At 51.9% G+C, this 18,461-nt stretch overlaps 1 protein-coding gene across 3 annotated transcripts in view; it reads left to right on the forward strand.

Annotated features, from left to right (window-relative positions):
- Septin9 (septin 9) overlaps positions 1-18,461 on the forward strand; it is a 169,233-nt gene that overhangs the window by 29,904 nt on the left and 120,868 nt on the right. Inside the window, 1 exon segment of one of the 3 annotated variants that reach the window (NM_176856.3) lies at positions 4,946-5,398. The exons of the other annotated variants lie outside the window; for them this stretch is intronic. Coding sequence (NP_789826.2) covers positions 5,377-5,398 — 22 coding nt within the window. The 5' untranslated portion in view covers positions 4,946-5,376. 3 annotated transcript variants of the gene reach the window in all.

Below are 18,461 nucleotides of genomic sequence, written 5' to 3' on the forward strand. Positions count from 1 at the left end.
GCTTCTTTAAATGGGTTTGTGCCCAGCGAGCCCCCTCTGCAGCTTAGAGGGATTGTGAACCTGTGAGTGACGTCACAAAGACAGTGGCCAGGGCGTCCAAGTCGATGGGGGCTGGGGTGCTGGCCTGAGGATTGGGAGGATAGCAGGGTTCTAACTGCAGGCTGTGGGTGAGAATTGGGGCTTTGGGCTGTCACAGCCAGATGCTTCAGAGCTGTGACCTGAGGGTCCTGTCTTCCTGGAAGAGCAAACCTTGTCCAGGTTGGAAAAGCTCTTGAAACCAAGTTAACCCCAACGAGCTTCCATGTTTCCTGAGTAGGTGTCTCAGCCTCTTGCGTTCCCCTGGAGTGGGAGGAACATGTGTGGCTGTTGAGTTGTCTCCCAAGCCTACCCCACCATGGGCAGTGGGTTTCTTGGCTCTTGTAGCTGGGGCTTGCCCTGCCTCTCACCCTTTCTCTTCGCAGCCTCTGCCAATGACTAATTCAGGTTCCTCCGCGCTGTCTGCACTGCCAGGTTTCTGGTTTCAAATTATTCCCCTACTTAGGCCCGAGTGCTTAGAATTTCAGGCATGGTGGGGAAACAGACCTTGAGCCAAACTAGGTCCTCAAACACCGAGGGTCACAGGGACCACAGCAGGACGCTGAGGGCTTGTGCAGCCTGGTGTCTGCAGGAGGAACCAGCTCCTGGCCTGGGCCCACTCACCATCCTGGGCCACTGATGTGCACGGTCTCTCAAGTCGTTCTGGTTTGCATGCTGCCCTGGGAGTTGGGCCTGGGCAGTGTCATGTGGAGGAAACAATTTTTCTTACTTTTTTTTTTTTTTTTGTACTTGCTAAATGTAATAGAATGAACAGACATTGCTTTTATTTTTTTTTTTTTTTTGGTTCTTTTTTTCGGAGCTGGGGACCGAACCCAGGGCCTTGCGCTTCCTAGGTAAGTGCTCTACCACTGAGCTAAATCCCCAGCCCCCAGACATTGCATTTATAAGCAGAAAAACCATTAAAGGAAATTTTTTTTCAAAGTCAAGAGAGTAAATAAAACCAGGCCTGGTGGTGCACACTTGTAATCTTAGCACTTGGGAGGTGGAAACAGGAGGATCACAAGTTCAGAGTTGGGTGGGGTGGGGTTGGGGAGCTGAGCTGTGGCTCAGTGGTTAGAGCACTTGCTGCTCTTGCAGAGGACCCTGGTTTAGATCCCAGCACCCACGTGGTAACTCACAACCATCCATAACTCCAGATCCAGGGAATCCCACACCTTCTGGCCTGCTTAGACACATGCCACACACATATATGTCCAGACAAAACACTCAAATATATAAAATAAATAGATCTGAGAAACAAAACAAACACAAGCCAACAACCCATGATGTCCAGTCACCCTCTGCTTCAGGCTAGCCTGAGCTATCAAGACCCTATTTCAAAAAATTGGGGAAGGTGAAAGAGAGAAGAAAAAAAGTAACTGCAAGCCCCAGCCCGCCCCGGCTGTCCTCCTCCTGATTGGTCTGACTGCTTCGGATGGAAATGCTCAAATGGCCACAATGTTCATTTTGGCCTGCACAGGACACCCGCTTACAGGACATCCGCCTTGTGTTCCCCGACTGCCAAAAGAAGTTGCCACAAACTGGCCGGACAAAGTAATACAAATGTATCTCTGTCCCGGGATACAATGCACTTAGTATCATTGTGAATGTGAATGTGCCGGGCTGTACCCTTCAGAGACCTACAGGGAACCCCTTGCCCACCTCTGCCACCTGTGTGGGACTCCAGGCTTTCCTTGGCTTGGGGCTGCATCAGTCCAGCCTTAAGGCAGTGCCTGGGACTCTCTGGGATCCAGCCTTACTTCTTCCTCTGCGTGTCAAAGTCTTTTTTTAAAATATACCCTCTCACCCCAAGGAAACAATCCAGACAGGAAGCTACTAAAGAGAGTCCTTAAAAGTCACGCTAAAGATGCTGAAGTGTAGCCATTCACAATTGATGGCTTCAGGCAGGAGGTGGGGGTGGGGAATTGGGTTTTTTTTAAGGGGCTGGCCACTGGGAATTTGGCCATACTCTAGTGAGTTTGTGGGCAACACAAATTGGACTTGGTGGGGGTTTTTTTGGTGGGGGGGGTACAAAGGAAGGGAGCATGATTGAGGTGCATTGTACGAAATTCCCAAATAATAACAATATTGTGTTGGGAGAAATACAGATTTTTATTAATTCTTTGAGAGTTTCATTACATGTATTTAGATCATAGTCAACCCCAGTTCCTCCCCTTAACCCCTTCCAGACACCCCACCTCCCCTCCCAACTTCATGTTCTCTCTCTCTCTCTCTCTCTCTCTCTCTCTCTCAAGACTTATTTTATGTGTGTGAGTACACCGTCACTATCTTCACACACACCAGAAGAGGGCATAGGATCCCTTTACAGATGGTTGTGAGCCACCATGTGGTTGCTGGGAATTGAACTCCGGACCTCTGGAAGAGCAGTCAGTGCTCTTAACCGCTGGGCCATCTCTCCAGCACCCCCTCTCTATTTTATTAAATAACCTTTCGACTCTAATTTTTGCTGCCCACATACCTCCAAGTGCGTTGGAGCATCCACTGGCACTTGGCCTACCCCTAAAAAAACACACCTGACTCTACCACTCCTAGAAACGAGCGAATGTCCATAGCTCCTCGGTTAGGGGTGGGAGGCTTGTGAGCCCCTCCCCCTCGGTGCTGGCTTGATCTTCTGAAGGTTTACCTGGATTACTCAGGTGGCTCAAAAGATCTTCACCTCAAAATCCCTTGCTTCTTGTAAAGTCAAGATCCTAACAAGGCTTCCTCGGCCATGGGTTCTAGAATGTGAATTCTTTTTTTTTTTTTTTTTTTTCTTTTCTTTTTTTCGGAGCTGGGGACCAAACCCAGGGCCTTGCGCTTGCTAGGCAAGCGCTCTACCACTGAGCTAAATCCCCAACCCTAGAATGTGAATTCTTAGGGGACCATTTGCCAGTTCTTCTGGTGCCTGAGTCCCTCTCCTGTAAGGCTCTGTTCCCAGCTCTCTCACGGTGCAGGCTGCCCTTTGAGGTTCCGCTCCATGGCCCCTAGCAGGGACAATTCCCTTGATGTCTCCCAGGAGACTAGAAATGATCTGTACACTCCCATGAGAAGATGCCTTGCGTCTAGATGGGCATCTGGGGTCCCGCCCCAGGCAGACAGTGCATGGACCTAGAGTGACATCTCCGACTTGGGGTGATTTAGCTATGGGCTATGAAGGATCTGGCCTTATGGGCAGGGAAGGTCTCCAAACCCAGGTTCCCAAGGGACCAGTGATCAGGTGCCACGGGAACTGAAGCACAGTGGTCAGTGTATGGTTTGTCTGAAGGCTGTGGCGTTTGGGCTGGTACCTGGTGGGCAGGCATGAGTGCTTTCCCAGGCTTGCCACCTCTTTTTCTGGAGAGATTAAGTCTGAGCCAGGCAAAGCGACACAAGCCTGTATTCCCCATGCCCTGGATGAAAGCAGGGAAGATACTCAGAAGTTCAAGGCCATGGGCTGGAGAGATGGCTCAGTGGTTAAGATCACCACTGACTGCTCTTCCAGAGGTCCTGAGTTCAATTCTCAGCAACCACATGGTGGCTCACAACTCTCTGTAATAGGATCTGATCTGATGCTCTCTTCTGGTGTTTCTGAAGATAGCTACAGTGTACTCATATAAAGAAGGAGGGAGAGGAAGAGGAAGAAGAGAAGGAGGGGGAGAGGGAGGAGGAGGAGGAAGGAGGAGGAGGAAGAAGAGGAGGAAGAGGAGGAGGAGGAGGAAGAGGAAGAAGAGGAGGAGGAAGAGGAGGAAGAGGAGGAAGAGGAGGAGGAAGAGGAGGAAGAGGAGGAGGAGGCCGCCAGCCTGGTTTACCTAGAGTTCCAGTCCCTGTTTCAAAATACCAACAAAAACTCAAAACAATTAAGAGATGCTGGGTTTTGGGTTTTGTTTTGTTTTGTTTTTTGTTTTTTAACAGAAACAGCCCTTAACAACCCCCCCCCTCCACACACACACCTATACATGTTTTCTTTAAGCAGAGAACTGCACACAGCAAAGTCCTGCTTCCCACCAGGTTTGAACGTCTTCTTCTTCTTCTTCTTTTTTTTTTTTCTTTTTTTTCCGGAGCTGGGGACCGAACCCAGGGCCTTGCGTTTGCTAGGCAAGCGCTCTACTGCTGAGCTAAATCCCCAACCCCAAGAATGCTCTGGTCCCTGGGACCCTTCTCCATGACCTTCCCACTGCTGCTCCTGAGTCTATGAAGGCAGCCAGGGCTCTGAGCAGGTGCTAAGGGTCCTCCCTCCCCCTGCCAGGCGAGCAGCCCCTGGACCAGGTGTCCACCAGGAAATCGAGCTGAGGCCCCGGGGCCAGCCATGTTCTCAGAGAGCCACTGAGTCTGGGGAAATCACAACCGGAGGACGTGTTTCCCTCCCTGGGGACCGCTGAGACTTACTGACTCATGTGTGTGGGGTGAGAATCTTCCAGGAAGCCTCCAGCCAGCTCAGCCTCTTGGGAGCCTGGGGTGGGGACAGCCTGTCCCTCTGATCCGCAGGTTCTCAAGACAGGGGGAACTTCTCGGGGTTCAAATACCTTTCCGGGCAGGTATTTGGGAACCTTCTCTCCATCCTCCTGTCTGGGAGGTAACCAGTACCTGTGCAGATAGCTCGGGTGTGGTGCGGGTTGAGATTTGGAGCCGCAGAGTAAGGTGAGGCAGGCACGCAGGAAATAGAAGCTTTTGAAATGTTTTAAACCCCAAGAAAATCACAGCATCGCTGGACGGGAGGAAAATGAAAGACTTTGGAAGTGGCCAGGAATTTGACTCTGAGCGTTGGTTTCCAAGAGCCTAGTTAGGCATCTCCAAGTGGATATTAAAAGGGAACAACCAGACTCCAGCGGCGGGGGCTGGAGGGGGCGGGGAGAGGAGGCAGTGCCGGAAGCTGCACGCTGGACGCTGGACGCTGGACGGCTGAGGCCACAGCACTGAGGGCCAGGCAGCTGGTCCCGTGCTCAGGGAGAAGACTCAGGGACACCCGGGATCCCATCGAGGCTCCCCCGTCCTATTTTTTTTTAATCTCTCTCCTTGTGCTCCCCGTTCCCCCTCTGTGTGGCAGAGACAATGCTACTTCAGTTCGGAGCAGAGACATATGACCAACACATGGAAATGTGGTAATTTGGATCTGTTCGTGATTGCAACAGATTGAAGAAATTAGACCAGACAAAGAGTGTTTTTAGAGGAAGAGGAGGAGGAGGAGGAGGAGGAGGAGGAGGAGGAGGAGGAGGAGGAGGAGGAGGCAGAGAGGGAGGGCGACGGGGTGAGAAAGGGGAGGAGGACCCCTCTGCGCAGGGGACACCGGCATCCCAGCTGCCTGCCGTAAATACATCCGTAGGAATGGAGAGAGATCGCATCACAGGTAGGCCACAGCCCTCCACGTCCCGTGTTCCCCATCCCTGAACCCCAACTCCCGAGGTGGCTGTCCTGCAGCTCTGGGAAGTGAGCACGCAAGGTCACATTTAGTGACTTTTACAGAAACATTTCTTTTCTTTTCTTCTTCTTTCTGCTGACTAGTCCACGTTGGTGAGCCGGAATGTTGCTTCCCACTGTAAGCCCAGCTGGGTCTGGCTTTTATTTAAACCGGGCCCCTTCTCCCGAGCTGTTTCTCTTTCATTTTCCGGTGTGCCACTTTTCTGTCTGTGACCCCTGTGAATTCAGAGACTCCGGAAGGGTGGACGGTGGGGATGGACTCTGCACCAGGGCCAAGGCAAGCGTGTTTGTCCATCATCTGGCCTTGGTCTCCTGAAATAGCTTGGCTGGGCCTCCCGGGTTGCTGATTATAGAGGTGGTGGCTCCCAGTGCTTGGAGGAGGTGTATGCAGACGTGTGCACCCTCAAGTGTGTGTGTGTGTGTGTGTGTGTGCGTGTGCGTGCGCACGCTCAGGCCAGAGTGCCTGTGCATGAGGACACATGCAACCGTGTACTCCTGCAGCCCCCTTAGATCCAATATAGACCCAGCAGGGGTGTTAACAGTTCAGGGAAGGAGTCTCTCTTAGCCACCCTAGTCAAGGCATTCCCAGTTTAAGGGTCCCAGTTCCTACTGGGACCACCAATGTCTGAGGTCATTACTGCCTCCTCCGCCTAGGGCACCATCTAAATCAGGGGCTGCAGGAGAGTGTGGGGACAGATTTTAGGGATGTAACCCTTACTCTGGATTTGTGCTGTCTTGTGCTCACGATGAGAATTGAACCCCACCCGAAAGTGTCATTGGCCCCGGGCTATCGGTTGCCTCTGAGTGCATGCACAAAGGCAGGGGTCCCTGAGAAGCCAAAGGGGAGGAAAAAAAGACACATCTGAGGTCTCATCTGAGGGATCACCACCAACCCTGGGATTTCTGCCATTTCTGATGTGACATCAAAGCTGGCCAGGCCTTCACTAAGAGGCAGCCACCTGGTGCCTTGCTGACAGCAGTGTGTCCTGTGACCCTGCCAGGCACAACAGGAGACCCAGGAGGGAGACATTCAGTGTTGTGCTCCTGTCCTGACTAGCTGGAGGTGATAAGTAGAGGTGAAGTTTTCTGGGACCAGTTCATAGAGGCAGCATGGCGGGGAATGCCAGCAGCTGCTTCCAAGACCTGGACAGGTGGGGCTGTGCCCTCCACAGGAAGCCTGGCCCTGCCACCTCCTCATTACCAGATAGAAGATGACAGTTGTTTTAGTGGCCGGCTCACAGGGGCCTGCACTTGTCTGTGTGGCTGTGCTGGGTTGTGGGTTCAGGCCTTCCTCAGCCGCTGAGCCACACAAATGTCCAGCCTTCATTCTGTGGATGACAAGGTCCAGCCCCGGTAGGTGACAGCAGGGTATTTGAGAGGCTCGTGTGAGGGGAAGGTGGCTCCCTTGAGACCCAAGGGTGAAAGCTTGGAGCCTCACGGGCTGACCAGAGCTTTTTATACGCTGAACAAAGCAGCCTTTGATCCCGGCCTTCACCACCAAACCTTCACCGGTGCCCTTAGCCAAGGATGACACAGCACTGGACCAGAGAGGGGCCTTCTCCATTTGTCTGTTTGTAGTCCTGGGTGGTATGGAACTCCCGATCCTGCTGCCTCTATGGCCAGACTGCTGGGGTTACAAACCTGCCACAGGTTTTGGTGATGCTAGGAAGGGAACCAGGATACTGTGCCAGGGTATACACTCCACCAACGGGCTACATCTTCACGTGGTACTTTCTCTTAGTAAGTAAGGGTCAGGCCCAAAGATCAGTCCTCCCTCCCTCCCTCCTTCCCTCCCTCCCTTTCCCCTCTTTTTGGGGGACTGTTAGTGGAATCCAGGACCTCAGTCTACACCTGCCGTTCTCCCCAACACTTGCATTTTCTTTTTTCATTTTGAGGTGTAGCCTTGCTATGTGTCCCCGGCTGATCTCAAACTCATGATTACCCTACATCAGCCTCCTGAGTCACTGGGATCTGGGCACAGGCCACCGTGCTAGGTAGGCATAGCCGGCTCTTTAGGAAACCCTCCATTTGGATGTATTTTTACAAAACTTTTCTTCTCCAAAACTCAACCTTAAATGGCCAGACTGGGGCAGAAGAGGAAAATCCCCGCCCCTCCTCCATCCCGTTCTTCACCCCAGTTTATTAATTGGGGTCAGTTGGAGCTCTAATCCCAGCCCCAGTCCCTGGGGAAGTCAAGCTCTTGTACTGTCCCCGCGGGGTGGCCTCGAGCAGATTACTTGGTGGCTCGGCCTCAGTTTCCTTATCCACAGAGTGAGGCCGAGCCCTCCCTCACTTTGGTGGGCTTCTGAGTTCTTGGTGTGCATTTGGCTGGCTTCCCCCTTCCAGCCGGGTGTGCTGCGCCCTGCCTTTCTGTCTCAGCGTCAGATGCTGTGACAGCTGTCTCCCTCCGTCCCCGCTTGCACTTCTGTAGGCAGTGGACCACGACACATGTATGCTCCGGTGGATGGAGACCTGGTTGGCTGGATGCCCCAAGGGCTGGCGACTGAAGCCTGTCCAGCCCTGCTGTCCAGGAGGTGTGGTGGAGGGTGTGGTGGGGACATGGGGCCTTCCAGTGGCAGGGAAGAGGTTCAAGGCTCTATCCTGTCCTTTCTTTCCTTTTCTCCTCTCTCTCTTGCCTTGTGAGGCTGGCCCCGGGCGGGCGGGGTCCTCTTGGGCTCTCAGAAATTTCCCCAGGCAAATGCCTCGGGCTCCTCAGACGGCTGGCATGAGTCACTGAGCAGGGACAGGCCTCAGAGGCACAGAATTGCTGTTTTTTCAGCCAACGGGTCAGCGTGGTTTCTTTTTTCGTTGTTCTGGATCGGTTTTGTGGCTCTTAGAAATTAAGCAGTTTTATCTTGTTCCAAGCGCTTGTGTTTCAGCAGGGGCAGGGGAGGGGGGGCAGGGAGGGTGAGAATGGCTGGGCCAGTAGGGCAGTCGCAGACAGGGATCACAGGAGGTGCCGCTCAGTAAGAAGTTCGCACATGGGTCTCTGGAAGGGTCCAAGAGTCCTGGCATTGGATGTGCGCTCCTGGCTGGGGTCTGGTTTGTGTAACGGGACACGGGGGTCCCAGCTCTTCTCTGCCACGGGACGGGCAGGCAACGTGGGGCTCTCTGGAGGCTCTACCCCAGCCCTCAGCGCTCCATTCAGTCCTGTCACCTCCTACCTCCCAGCTGGCCCTGGAGCCTCTGGCGGGCTCCAGCTGTGACTGATGGATTGATGTGACTTTGCGTAGCTCTGCAGGTCAGAACTCAGAAGCAGAACGTGCTGGGCAGGGCTTAGCTCCTTCTGAAGCTCCAAGAAGCTTTTGGCCCAGTCCTCTCCTGCTCCTGGGGGCTCCGGCAGCCACGGCTATCTTGGAATCTGCCTCTGCTGTCTCGTGACCATCTCCTCTCAGATCTCTCTCTCTCTCTGCCTTTCTGAAACTGAAGGTATTTAAGGCCTCCGGGCAGCTGGGACTATCGCATCTTAAGACACTGAATTCTATCCGCAAAGAGCCTTTCCTTTATTTTCCCCTTTCAAAAATGGGTTTATCTAGGTTTGTGTACACTTAGCATAGCACGTGTGGAGGCCCGAAGGACAGCTTGAAGTATTTATTTCTCTTCTCCCTCCATTTGGGATAGAACTCATGTCATCAGGCTTGGTGGCAAGCACCTTTACCAGATGAGCCTTATAGCTCGCCCAAGAGCCTTTTCTCACAGAGACTACTGTGGGGGTGGGGATGGGGGTAGGAGTAGAGGTGGAGGTATGGGGGGCTGAGGGTGGTATGGGTATGGGGGTGTGGGATGTGAGGGTGCCTGAGTAAGGGTGTAGGGTGGTAGGGGTGTGTGTGGGGGCACCATTCACCCTGTGTGGCTGGTGTTGGGCCAGTTATAAGATTAGTAATAGCTGAGATGACCTCAAACCCCTGATGGTCTTGCCCCCGCCTACCAAGTAAATGCTGGGATTACAGGTGTGAACCATCGCACTAGGCTCTGCCCATTTTTGAGTCAAGTTTTGTTGTTGAGTTGAGGGAGCTCTTTATATATAAGTGGTTATCAGATCTGTATTTGATCTATCCTGTCGGTACTTTCTCTTGCTCCGTGGAGGGTCATTTCCCTCCATAGCACCCGCCTGGGTTTGCAGCTCACAATGAGTGGGGATAACACAACGCCTGGCCACTCGGGATTCCTTCAGCATTGCCTGTCACATGAGCAGGAGACATGGCGTCTGTATGGGTGTGTGTGTGCACACGTAGAAGCCAATGGACGGCCTTGGTTATCATTCCTCAGGCACTGTCTACCTTATGTTTTGAGACGGAGTCTTTTAACAGCCTGTCATTTAGTCCAGGTGGCCGGCGAGCTCTGAGGACCCACCTGTGCTGAGATTGCACACGTCACCACACCTGGCTTTTAACCTGGTTTCTGAGATTTGAACTCGGGTCCTCCTGTTTGCAAGACAGGTGTTCGGCTGACAGAACCACTCCCCGGGGTGAGGTGGTGTGTGTTTATGGGGAGTTACTAGAAGCTCCTATGTCTTAGGGGTGGACTGACCTGGGACTTGAACAGCCAGAGAAAACCAGCAGTTCAAAAGCCAAGTCAGAGAGGACATCAAAAATAGAGACTCTGAGGTTGGAGCCAGTAAGGGGGTAAGCAGAGAGGGGTACTGTGGAAATGGGTGGGGAAGAATTGACCTCTGACTCACTGAGGTGTGGCTTTGGGCCGCCCATCTCTCTCCATCCTATCTCTCTCTGTCCTGTTTGTCCTGTGCTGGGCAGCCCTCAGTCTGGATGTGGATAAAACCAACCAATGTCCTCAGCACCGGATCCTCCAGCCCAGGGCTCCCAGCCACAAGTGTGCAGACTTATGCACAGTATATGTCACAGGGCATAGCTATCAGTAATGAAGTAACGCAGGGCTTGAGAGATGGCTCAGCGGTCAAGGCTCTCGCAGGGGACCCAGGTTGGATCCCCAGCACCTATATGGCAGCTCGCAACCATCTGTGACTCTAGTAACTCCTCCTGGCCTCTGGCAGACACACACTATGCACAGACATGCATGCAAGCAAAACGCCCACACACGTTGAGATAAAAATAATAAATAATTTTTTTAAAAGAAAGTATAAGTTACAGATTCAGGGTTCGGCCTAGTGTCCCAGCCCACGGTGGTGAGACAGGGGTGTCCTACCTAGAGAGGGTAGCCTCTGTCTGCTTCCGGGATGTCTGTTGGTGGGCAGGGGGCATCCTCAAGGACTTGAATATTCACTGTGGACATGGTGGGTGTGTTCTACAGACAGGCAAAGCCTATATGCATCAACACCATCTAACGCTCCACTTGCAGGGGGGAAGCTGCAGGGATCCTTTTGTCCAGCAGGGGGCGGTGCAAGGTCTTAAAAGCCCAGCGTACCTGGGCAATCAGTGCTGTCTTTGGACCTGCAGAGGCTGCCAGGACAACTTGATTAGACCGAAGGGGAGAGAAGCAGCAAGAAGGGAACCTCGGGAATAACGAGAAGCCTCCAGATTCTTATTCCGGGCTATGGCACCTGGGGGAAGGAGGCCAGTGCCTGCCTCCTGACTAGTTTTTGTTTGATGTGTTTCAGTCTCTCAAGTTTTCCCAGCTCACTTTGTGTATGTCTGTGGTCAGTGTGCACAAGTGTGAGCATGTATGGAGGGCAACATTGTCTTTCTGTACTGTTTTTCACCTTGGTTTTCAAAAATTACTTGTGTGTGTGTGTGTGTGTGTGTGTGTGTGTGTGTGTGTGTATGTGTGTTTCTGTGTGTGTATGGGTGGGTGCACTACACACATGCACATACAGCCATATCTAGCTTTTACATGGTGCTGGGATTGAACCCAGGTACCCATTCAGTAGGCATTTTTCTAACTTCCTGAGAAACATTTCAAACACGGAGAAGACAGTGAAACTGTGACTGCCCACTCACCCACCGGCTGGACCTACCCTGAAAGTTCCCTTTTAGGTCCTCATCTGTCAACCAGCAATCAGGCTCTCTTGAGCCATATTTGATCGACTTAATTCTCTTGTCTTTGAGATGGAGTTTCATGTAGCCCAGGCTACCCTCAAATGCACGCAGCCAAGGTTGATCCTTCTACCTCCATCTCCCAAAGGGCAAGGTCACAGACAAGTGCCACCAGGCCCAGAGGCTGAGACACAGTTATACTGAATTGCAGATGCCAATGCTCATGAACTTTCCTCCCTCCTGCTCATGTATCATTAGCCACAGTGGTTCTCTTTCCACGTTTATGTGTCTCCCGGAGGCTGGGCATGCCGTCCTGTGAATCTTTACAGGTAAATGCACCATGCGTTCCAGCCGTAGCCACGATATAGAACATTGGCATCGTCCAGAGTCCCCTGCCCCTTCCTATGCTGCTGCTGCCTTTGTCTCTCCCAGGGAACTTCCCCACCCTGGATTCCCTGACCCAGTTCAAATGTTGGCAGAGTTGCTCAGTACTGAGTCCCCGGTGGCTTGTTCCGCATTACAACTGGGTCCTGCTCCCCACCTGATGCTTCTGTGGCTTTGACACTTTCCTGTTTCCTCTGGTCGGGGCTCCGTGATGAACATCTTATCCTGGTCTTTTATGGGAGCTGCTTCATTTGCCTCCTGGAAACACCTGAACCGATTGATTGGCCGTTGGTGTCAGTTCTGGGAGAAGCTTCTCGGTCTTCACGCACAGCGACCATCCGACTTTAGTCAGTATGTGGTGGTTCTGGTCACTGTGTGTTCATGTCAGCATCTGTTGCTGTCAGTCTTACATTTTAGTCATTCTGGTGGTGGGGGTGTGCTGCTATTTCGCTCTGGCTTTAATTCTGCGTCTGTCCGATGACTAATGTGGCCCAGCACACTTCCAGAGCCTTCCCAGCTAGTCGTGTATTTTTCCCCTTGTAAAATATCTCTCTCAAATCTGTTGCTCATTTTCAAATTGGACAGCTCAACTCTTCCTCATTACTTCTGGATATTGGTCTTCTGTCAGATGTATGCTTTGCAAAGAGTTTATTTCAGTCTGTGGCTTGGCCACTGGTTAATCATGTTTTTTTAATTTTTTTATTTTTAAATAAGCACAAGTGTGTCCCCATCGCTTTTGGTGAAGTCTCATTTTGCAATTTCTTCTCCCCCCCGCCCCCTTTGTGGTTTTCACTTTCTGCGTTTTATAAGAATTGTCCCTCGCCAAGTTGCAAAGGTACAGCCAGTTTTCTTCTAGTACGTTGATGGTTTCGGTTCTTATGCCTCAGCTTGGGGTCTGGGGTAAGGCAGGGTCAAAGTTCATGCTGCAGCTGCTGCAGCCGCCACCTCCACCTCTGCTTCTCTCTGTGTCTTTGCAGTCGCTTCGCTTTGGCGGCTGACATCTCCTTCCTTGTTGTGTAGTTTGGGAGCTTCTCTTGAAAATTGTCTGAGGGCTGGGGACGTGGGAGTCAGCACCACAGAAACCCTGCATGGCTGTGGACACGCCCGTCACCCCAGCACTCAAGTGGTAGGAGCAAGAGCACTGCTCAAGGCCATCAGCAAGTTGTGAGCCCGAGAGCAGACTGGGGTACATGAGATGCCATCTTGAATAATGAGAAGGAGGGCGAGAGAGATAGCTCAGTAGTTAAGAGCCCTGGCTGCTCTTGCAGAAGACCTGGGTTGGGTTCCTAGCTCCCACGTTTTGGCTCACAGCTGCCTACAACTAGGAGATCCGGCTCCCTCTCCTGGGCTCTATAGCACTGTAAGGAGTGCTCATGCAAACCGGCAAGCACACACACACACACACACACACACACACACACACACACACACACACACATGCAAGTTAGATTGTATAGACCTGTGATCTGTGATCCTAGCACTAGAGGGTAAGAGATAAGCAGACCTCTGCGTTCTAGGCCAGCCACAGCTACAGAATGAGTGAGACCTTGGCTCCAAAAGTTTTTTTTAAAAAGGGATGAGAGAGAGTGTTTTGAGGGGTAGGGTGGCTCAGAGGGTGGAGCTGCTCACCACCAAACTGATGGCCTGAGTCAGCTATCCAGGCTCCATCCAACAGAAAGAGGAAACCGACTCCCCAGAATGGTCCTCGGACTTCCACACCCTACACACACAAAATAACTTTGAAAATGCAAACGCCTCCCATCCCTCTGCTCCTCTCTCCACAGAATCCACTGCCCCTGCTTCTCACTGAATGTTTCTTGCAAGTGCTGTCACATCTCTTCCTGGGGACTGTAGGTTTTGGCACGACTGCGGACTGAAGTGCTATATATATACATCTGTAGAACAAATCGACTGTTTCTCTTGAGACCCTGTCATAACACAGGGGTGCTCCTAACACAAGTATGGGGAGCATGGCTTCGTCAAGTGCCAAGCGACCCCCTCATTCTCGAGGACTCTGCTGTCCTGTAGCTCAGATGGCTCTGATGTCTCCAGGCAATGTAGGTCTCAAGGGTTGGGGCTCAGTCTCTTAAGGCTGCCCCTCCTTGGTTGGGGATTTAGCTCAGTGGTAGAGCACTTGCCTAGGAAGCGCAAGGCCCTGGGTTCGGTCCCCAGCTCCGAAAAAAAAAAAAAAAAGAAAAAAAAAAAAAGACTGAAAAAGGCTGCCCCTCCTTGGGTACTACTCAGCAAGTCTGGTCTTCTGGGAATTCTGACTGTTAATGGGGGAGCCTTCTTGGGGTTCAGTCACTCACTGAAGCAGCTCATACAGTTCGGGGAGCACAATTTGTGCGTGGGCTTGTCAGTTTATCAGGGGGACTGGGTTAGATTTATTTTTCTATGTTTGAGTCTCTGTGTGTGAATGTGTGTGTCTGTGTCTGTTTGCTAGTGTGTATGTATGCTTATGTGTCTGTGTTTTTATGTGACTGTGTGTCTCTATGTGTGTCTGTGAGTGTGTGTGTGAACATGTGTGTCTGTGTGTCTGTTAGTGTGTGTCTGTATGTGTTTGTGTGCTTGCGTGTGTATATGTGTCCCTGTGTGTGAAGGTATGTGCCTGTGTGCTTGTGTGTGTCTGTATGTGTGTCTATGTCTGCTAGTGTGTGTGTCTGTGTGCTTGTGTGTGTATGTGTCTATGAGTGTGTGTTTGTGTCTATGTCTGTCTGTGTCTGTGTGTGGGGCTGCAGGTGCTCAGAGGATAGATTCTCTGTGGCTAGAGTTATAGGTGGTTGCGAGCTGCCAGCCAAACCCAGCTTTGCAGGAGTCTCCAGGCTGGGCCGTCACTCCAGCCCCTCAGGAAGGCTTCTTTGAAGAATAGAAATGAGCAACTGGAAACTGTGAGAGTTTGAAAGGGACTGGAGTATGGGGCCTGAGGCCAGCTCAACTCTCTGAGCATGGATGAATCCAGCGCTCTTCCTGTGTGCTCCTTCCTGTGTGCCCTTGTACTGTGTCATAGAGACCACCATGTGCGACAATGACAGCTTTCATCATCCGCTGGGATCAATAAACTCTTTCAGTGTTTAGTAACCTTTGCTGATCAGTGAGAATTGGCACAACAGGTGTGGTAGCTCACACTTGTGACCCCAGCACTCAGGGGTCTGAGGCAGAAAGATCAACAAGAGTTAGAGACCAGTTTAGAACACACAGGAAGTGCAAGGTCTTCCTGGGCTTTGTCTCGGGCTGGAGAGATGGCTCAGTGGTTAAGAGCACTGACTGCCTTTGCAGGTTACCTGGACTCAGTTCCCAGCACCCACCTGGTGGTTTGCAATTATTGGTAAATCCAGTTCCGGGGATCTGATGCCCTCTTCTAACCAAGCATCTGCACACGCCGTACAGATATTCATGGAGGCAAAAATGCTCAGATATAAAGCAAAAAATGAATAAAAACAAAATAAAAATTTATGTCTCAAAAACAAATCAAATGTGCGCGTGCGCACGCGCACACACACACACACACACACACACACACGCACACACGCACACCGCACACACCCCTTATATAAGTTGCAGTTAAGATCGCTGATATTGTAGCTGTGTTTCCTGGCCAGGCCCTGACTAAGCCACCAAGTCAGTAGGAGGAAGTAATGATGATAAGGACAGAAATCAAGGAAATGGAAAAAGAGAAAAAATAAGGTCATTCTTTGTTTCTTTAAGAGAAAGCCACAAATCTCAACTCGATTGCTGGGCTGGGGGAGGGAGAGTCCGAACAGAGGTGGTCAGGGTTAGCGATGAGGCTTCGTCTATGAGGTGCTGTGCTGAGCATGGTGGCGCACGCCATTACTGCCAGCACTCAGAGGCAGAGACAGGTGGATCTCTGAGTTTGAGGTCAGCCTGGCGTACAGAGTGAGTCCTAGGACAGCCAGAGAAACCCTGTGTGGTGGTTTGAATGGTGTGGCCCCCACAGACTCAGGTGTGTGAATACTTAGCCCATGGAGACTTGGCACAATTAGGAGGTGTGGCCTGGATGAAGGAATGTGTGATTGTGGAGTGGGCTTTGAAGTCTCTTATGCTCAAGGTCTGTGCAGAGCACAGCTTCTCTGTGCTGCCTACAGAACTCTCAGCTCCTCCAGCACCATGTCTGCCTGCACACTGTCCTGCTTCCCACCCTGATGATAATGGACTGAACCTCTGAAACTATAAACCAGCCCTGACTAAATGTTTTCTTGTATTAAAGTAGCCTTGTTCATGATGTGTCTTCATAAAACCCTAAGACACCCTGTCTTGAAAACTCTAGTTAATTAATTTATAGCCAGGTGGCACTCAGGAGTCAGAGTTAGGAGGATATATTCCTTCTTTAAGACTTTATTTATTATATATAAGTACACTGTCACTGTCTTCAGACACACCATCAGATCCCAGATGATTACAGATGGTTGTGAGCCACCATGTGGTTGCTGGGATTTGAACTCAGGACCTCTGGAAGAGCAGTCAGTGCTCTTAACCACTCTCCAGTCCCAGTCCAGATTCTCTTGACAGCTGCCTGTAAGGTATCATAGGCCGGGTCTTGTTTTTGTTCTGCATGTGTGTGTTCGTGCACACGTTTGTGTTTGTAGATGTGTGTGCACGCATGTGTGTGTAGTTGTGAGTGTAGGGGTATATGCATGCACACGTGTGGAACCTGATGTCCATGTTATCTTCCCTCAAGTACACTGAGACAGGGTCTCACTGTTGGTGCTGGCCTGGGATTCCCTGTCTCTGCCTCCTGCATGGTTGGATTGCAGGCAGGACTGCCCTGCCACGCTGGGTGTACTGGGTCTCATGCTTGCTTGGCAAGCACTCTGTCTGCTAAGCCAGCTTCCCAGCATCACAGCCTTTCTTTTTAATTATTATTATTTGAATCATAAGCACTGCCTACACTCATATCACACGATTCTGTTTATGCACTCGAATATAAAAGAACAGCTACAAAGGGTTAAAGAGGCTCAGACCAAAGAGGCCCTGTTAAAGGTGCAAACAGACGCTGCGGGGCAGGCGGGGCAGGCGGTTAGAAGCAAAGGTAAAGATCTCACTTTGAGAACTCCTGGAGGTGTGGGGGCCCCGCCCAGCCCCAGGGTTGCAGCATCCTCAAAGGAAGGCCCTGGACCCTAGAGGAGAGTTGCCTTGCCCACCCTGCCCTCAGAGAGGCACTTTGGGTTCCCACCTGCTTGAGGCTACTGATGCAGCGGTCTAAGGTTTCTTCTGAGAGAGCTGCCAGATATGGTTCTGCCCTTGGCTGGAGGGTACCAGGAGGTGGTCCTTCCAGATAAGCCGGGGAAGCAGTGCTCTGCTTCTGCATGAGCCAGCAGCGACCTCCTCCCTGCTGTGAGCTTGTAGGCAGGGTCAGACTCACAGGCTCAACCTGCCTCATCAGTAGGATCTAGAACAGTTTCGTTCCTGGCCTGAGGGGCCCTGGTATCACAGCCATTGGCTGGACCAGGAGAGGCAGACGAGCCATGCCAGGGACCGCAGATTTGAGGCTTGGCCTTTAGGGCTGAGGTGTTATGTTGCTGCCCTGTGGTGCAGGCCCAGCCTCCCTTCTCTCGCCTTTTCCTTGTCGCCCAATGCCAGGTCTGGAATGGCACCTTCTTTAAACCAGGCAGGCCTCAGCTGCCCAGGACTGGCACGGAACACTGCTGCTCTTCCCAGTGTGCCCAGCGCCCCGGCATCCACTCCCCAGGCATGGAAAGAGGGGGATCCTGAAGGCAGGGACCCTTCTGTCTCAGTCACTTTTCTGTCACTATTAAGAGACACCCTGACCAAGGCAACTTATAGAAAGAGTTTATCGTTTATCAGGGATTGCTTACAGTGTCAGAGGGTGGGACCATGACTGACTGCCGCGCAGGGACCAGAGTGCTAGAGCAGTATCTGAGAGCTTACACCTTACCCACCAAGTAGGAGGCAGAAAGAGAGGGAGCCAACCAGAATGGCCTCAAACCCCACCTGCAGTGACACACCTCCTCCCACAAGGCCATGCTCCTAATTTTTTCTGGTTCTACCAATGGGGGACTGAACATTCAAACGTGTGTACCATCTAGGGGGGGGCATTCTCTTCAACCCACCACAGGGGGAGGGGTCCCAAAGGCACTGATCTCACCTTTTCCACATTCTTGTACTTCCCAGACACAAACAGGGCTGAGGACTTTCTGACAGAGGCCCAAGCATGTGCTGGACTCTTCTGCAATGGACCCAGCCTGTGTGTGTGTCACCTCAGGTGCTGTTCCAACACCTCCAGCCCCTGCATATGCTAGAGCGCCAGGGCCGGAAAGAGGCCTGCCTCTCCTTTCCACCAGCATACGTCTGTGTGTGCACATGCGTTCACACATGCCTTTGACAGAGGAAATGATTCACTCCCAAGTTCAAAGGTTGGGGTCAGAGCAGCCAGCGTGGGTGAAGAGAACCGAGGAGAGGAAGCAGGGTGGGATGAGGTGGGGACCGGAGGCTGGGTGTGTCCTGTAGAACCAACTCCCACACTTGGAAACCCTGGTGGGAATTACTCGATTCCCGGGAGCCACTGGAGTCCAGTCTTCCAAGGGCAGGGCCGTTCCATGATGGCTGTAAGATGCACACAGTGAGGAAAATGTCAGGGACATATGTGCGCGCCCACGTGTGTGCACATGTGTGTGTGCA

Source organism: Rattus norvegicus, chromosome 10 (genome assembly GCF_036323735.1).
Source record: "Rattus norvegicus strain BN/NHsdMcwi chromosome 10, GRCr8, whole genome shotgun sequence".
In the NCBI taxonomy this organism is placed as follows: Eukaryota; Metazoa; Chordata; class Mammalia; order Rodentia; family Muridae; genus Rattus; species Rattus norvegicus.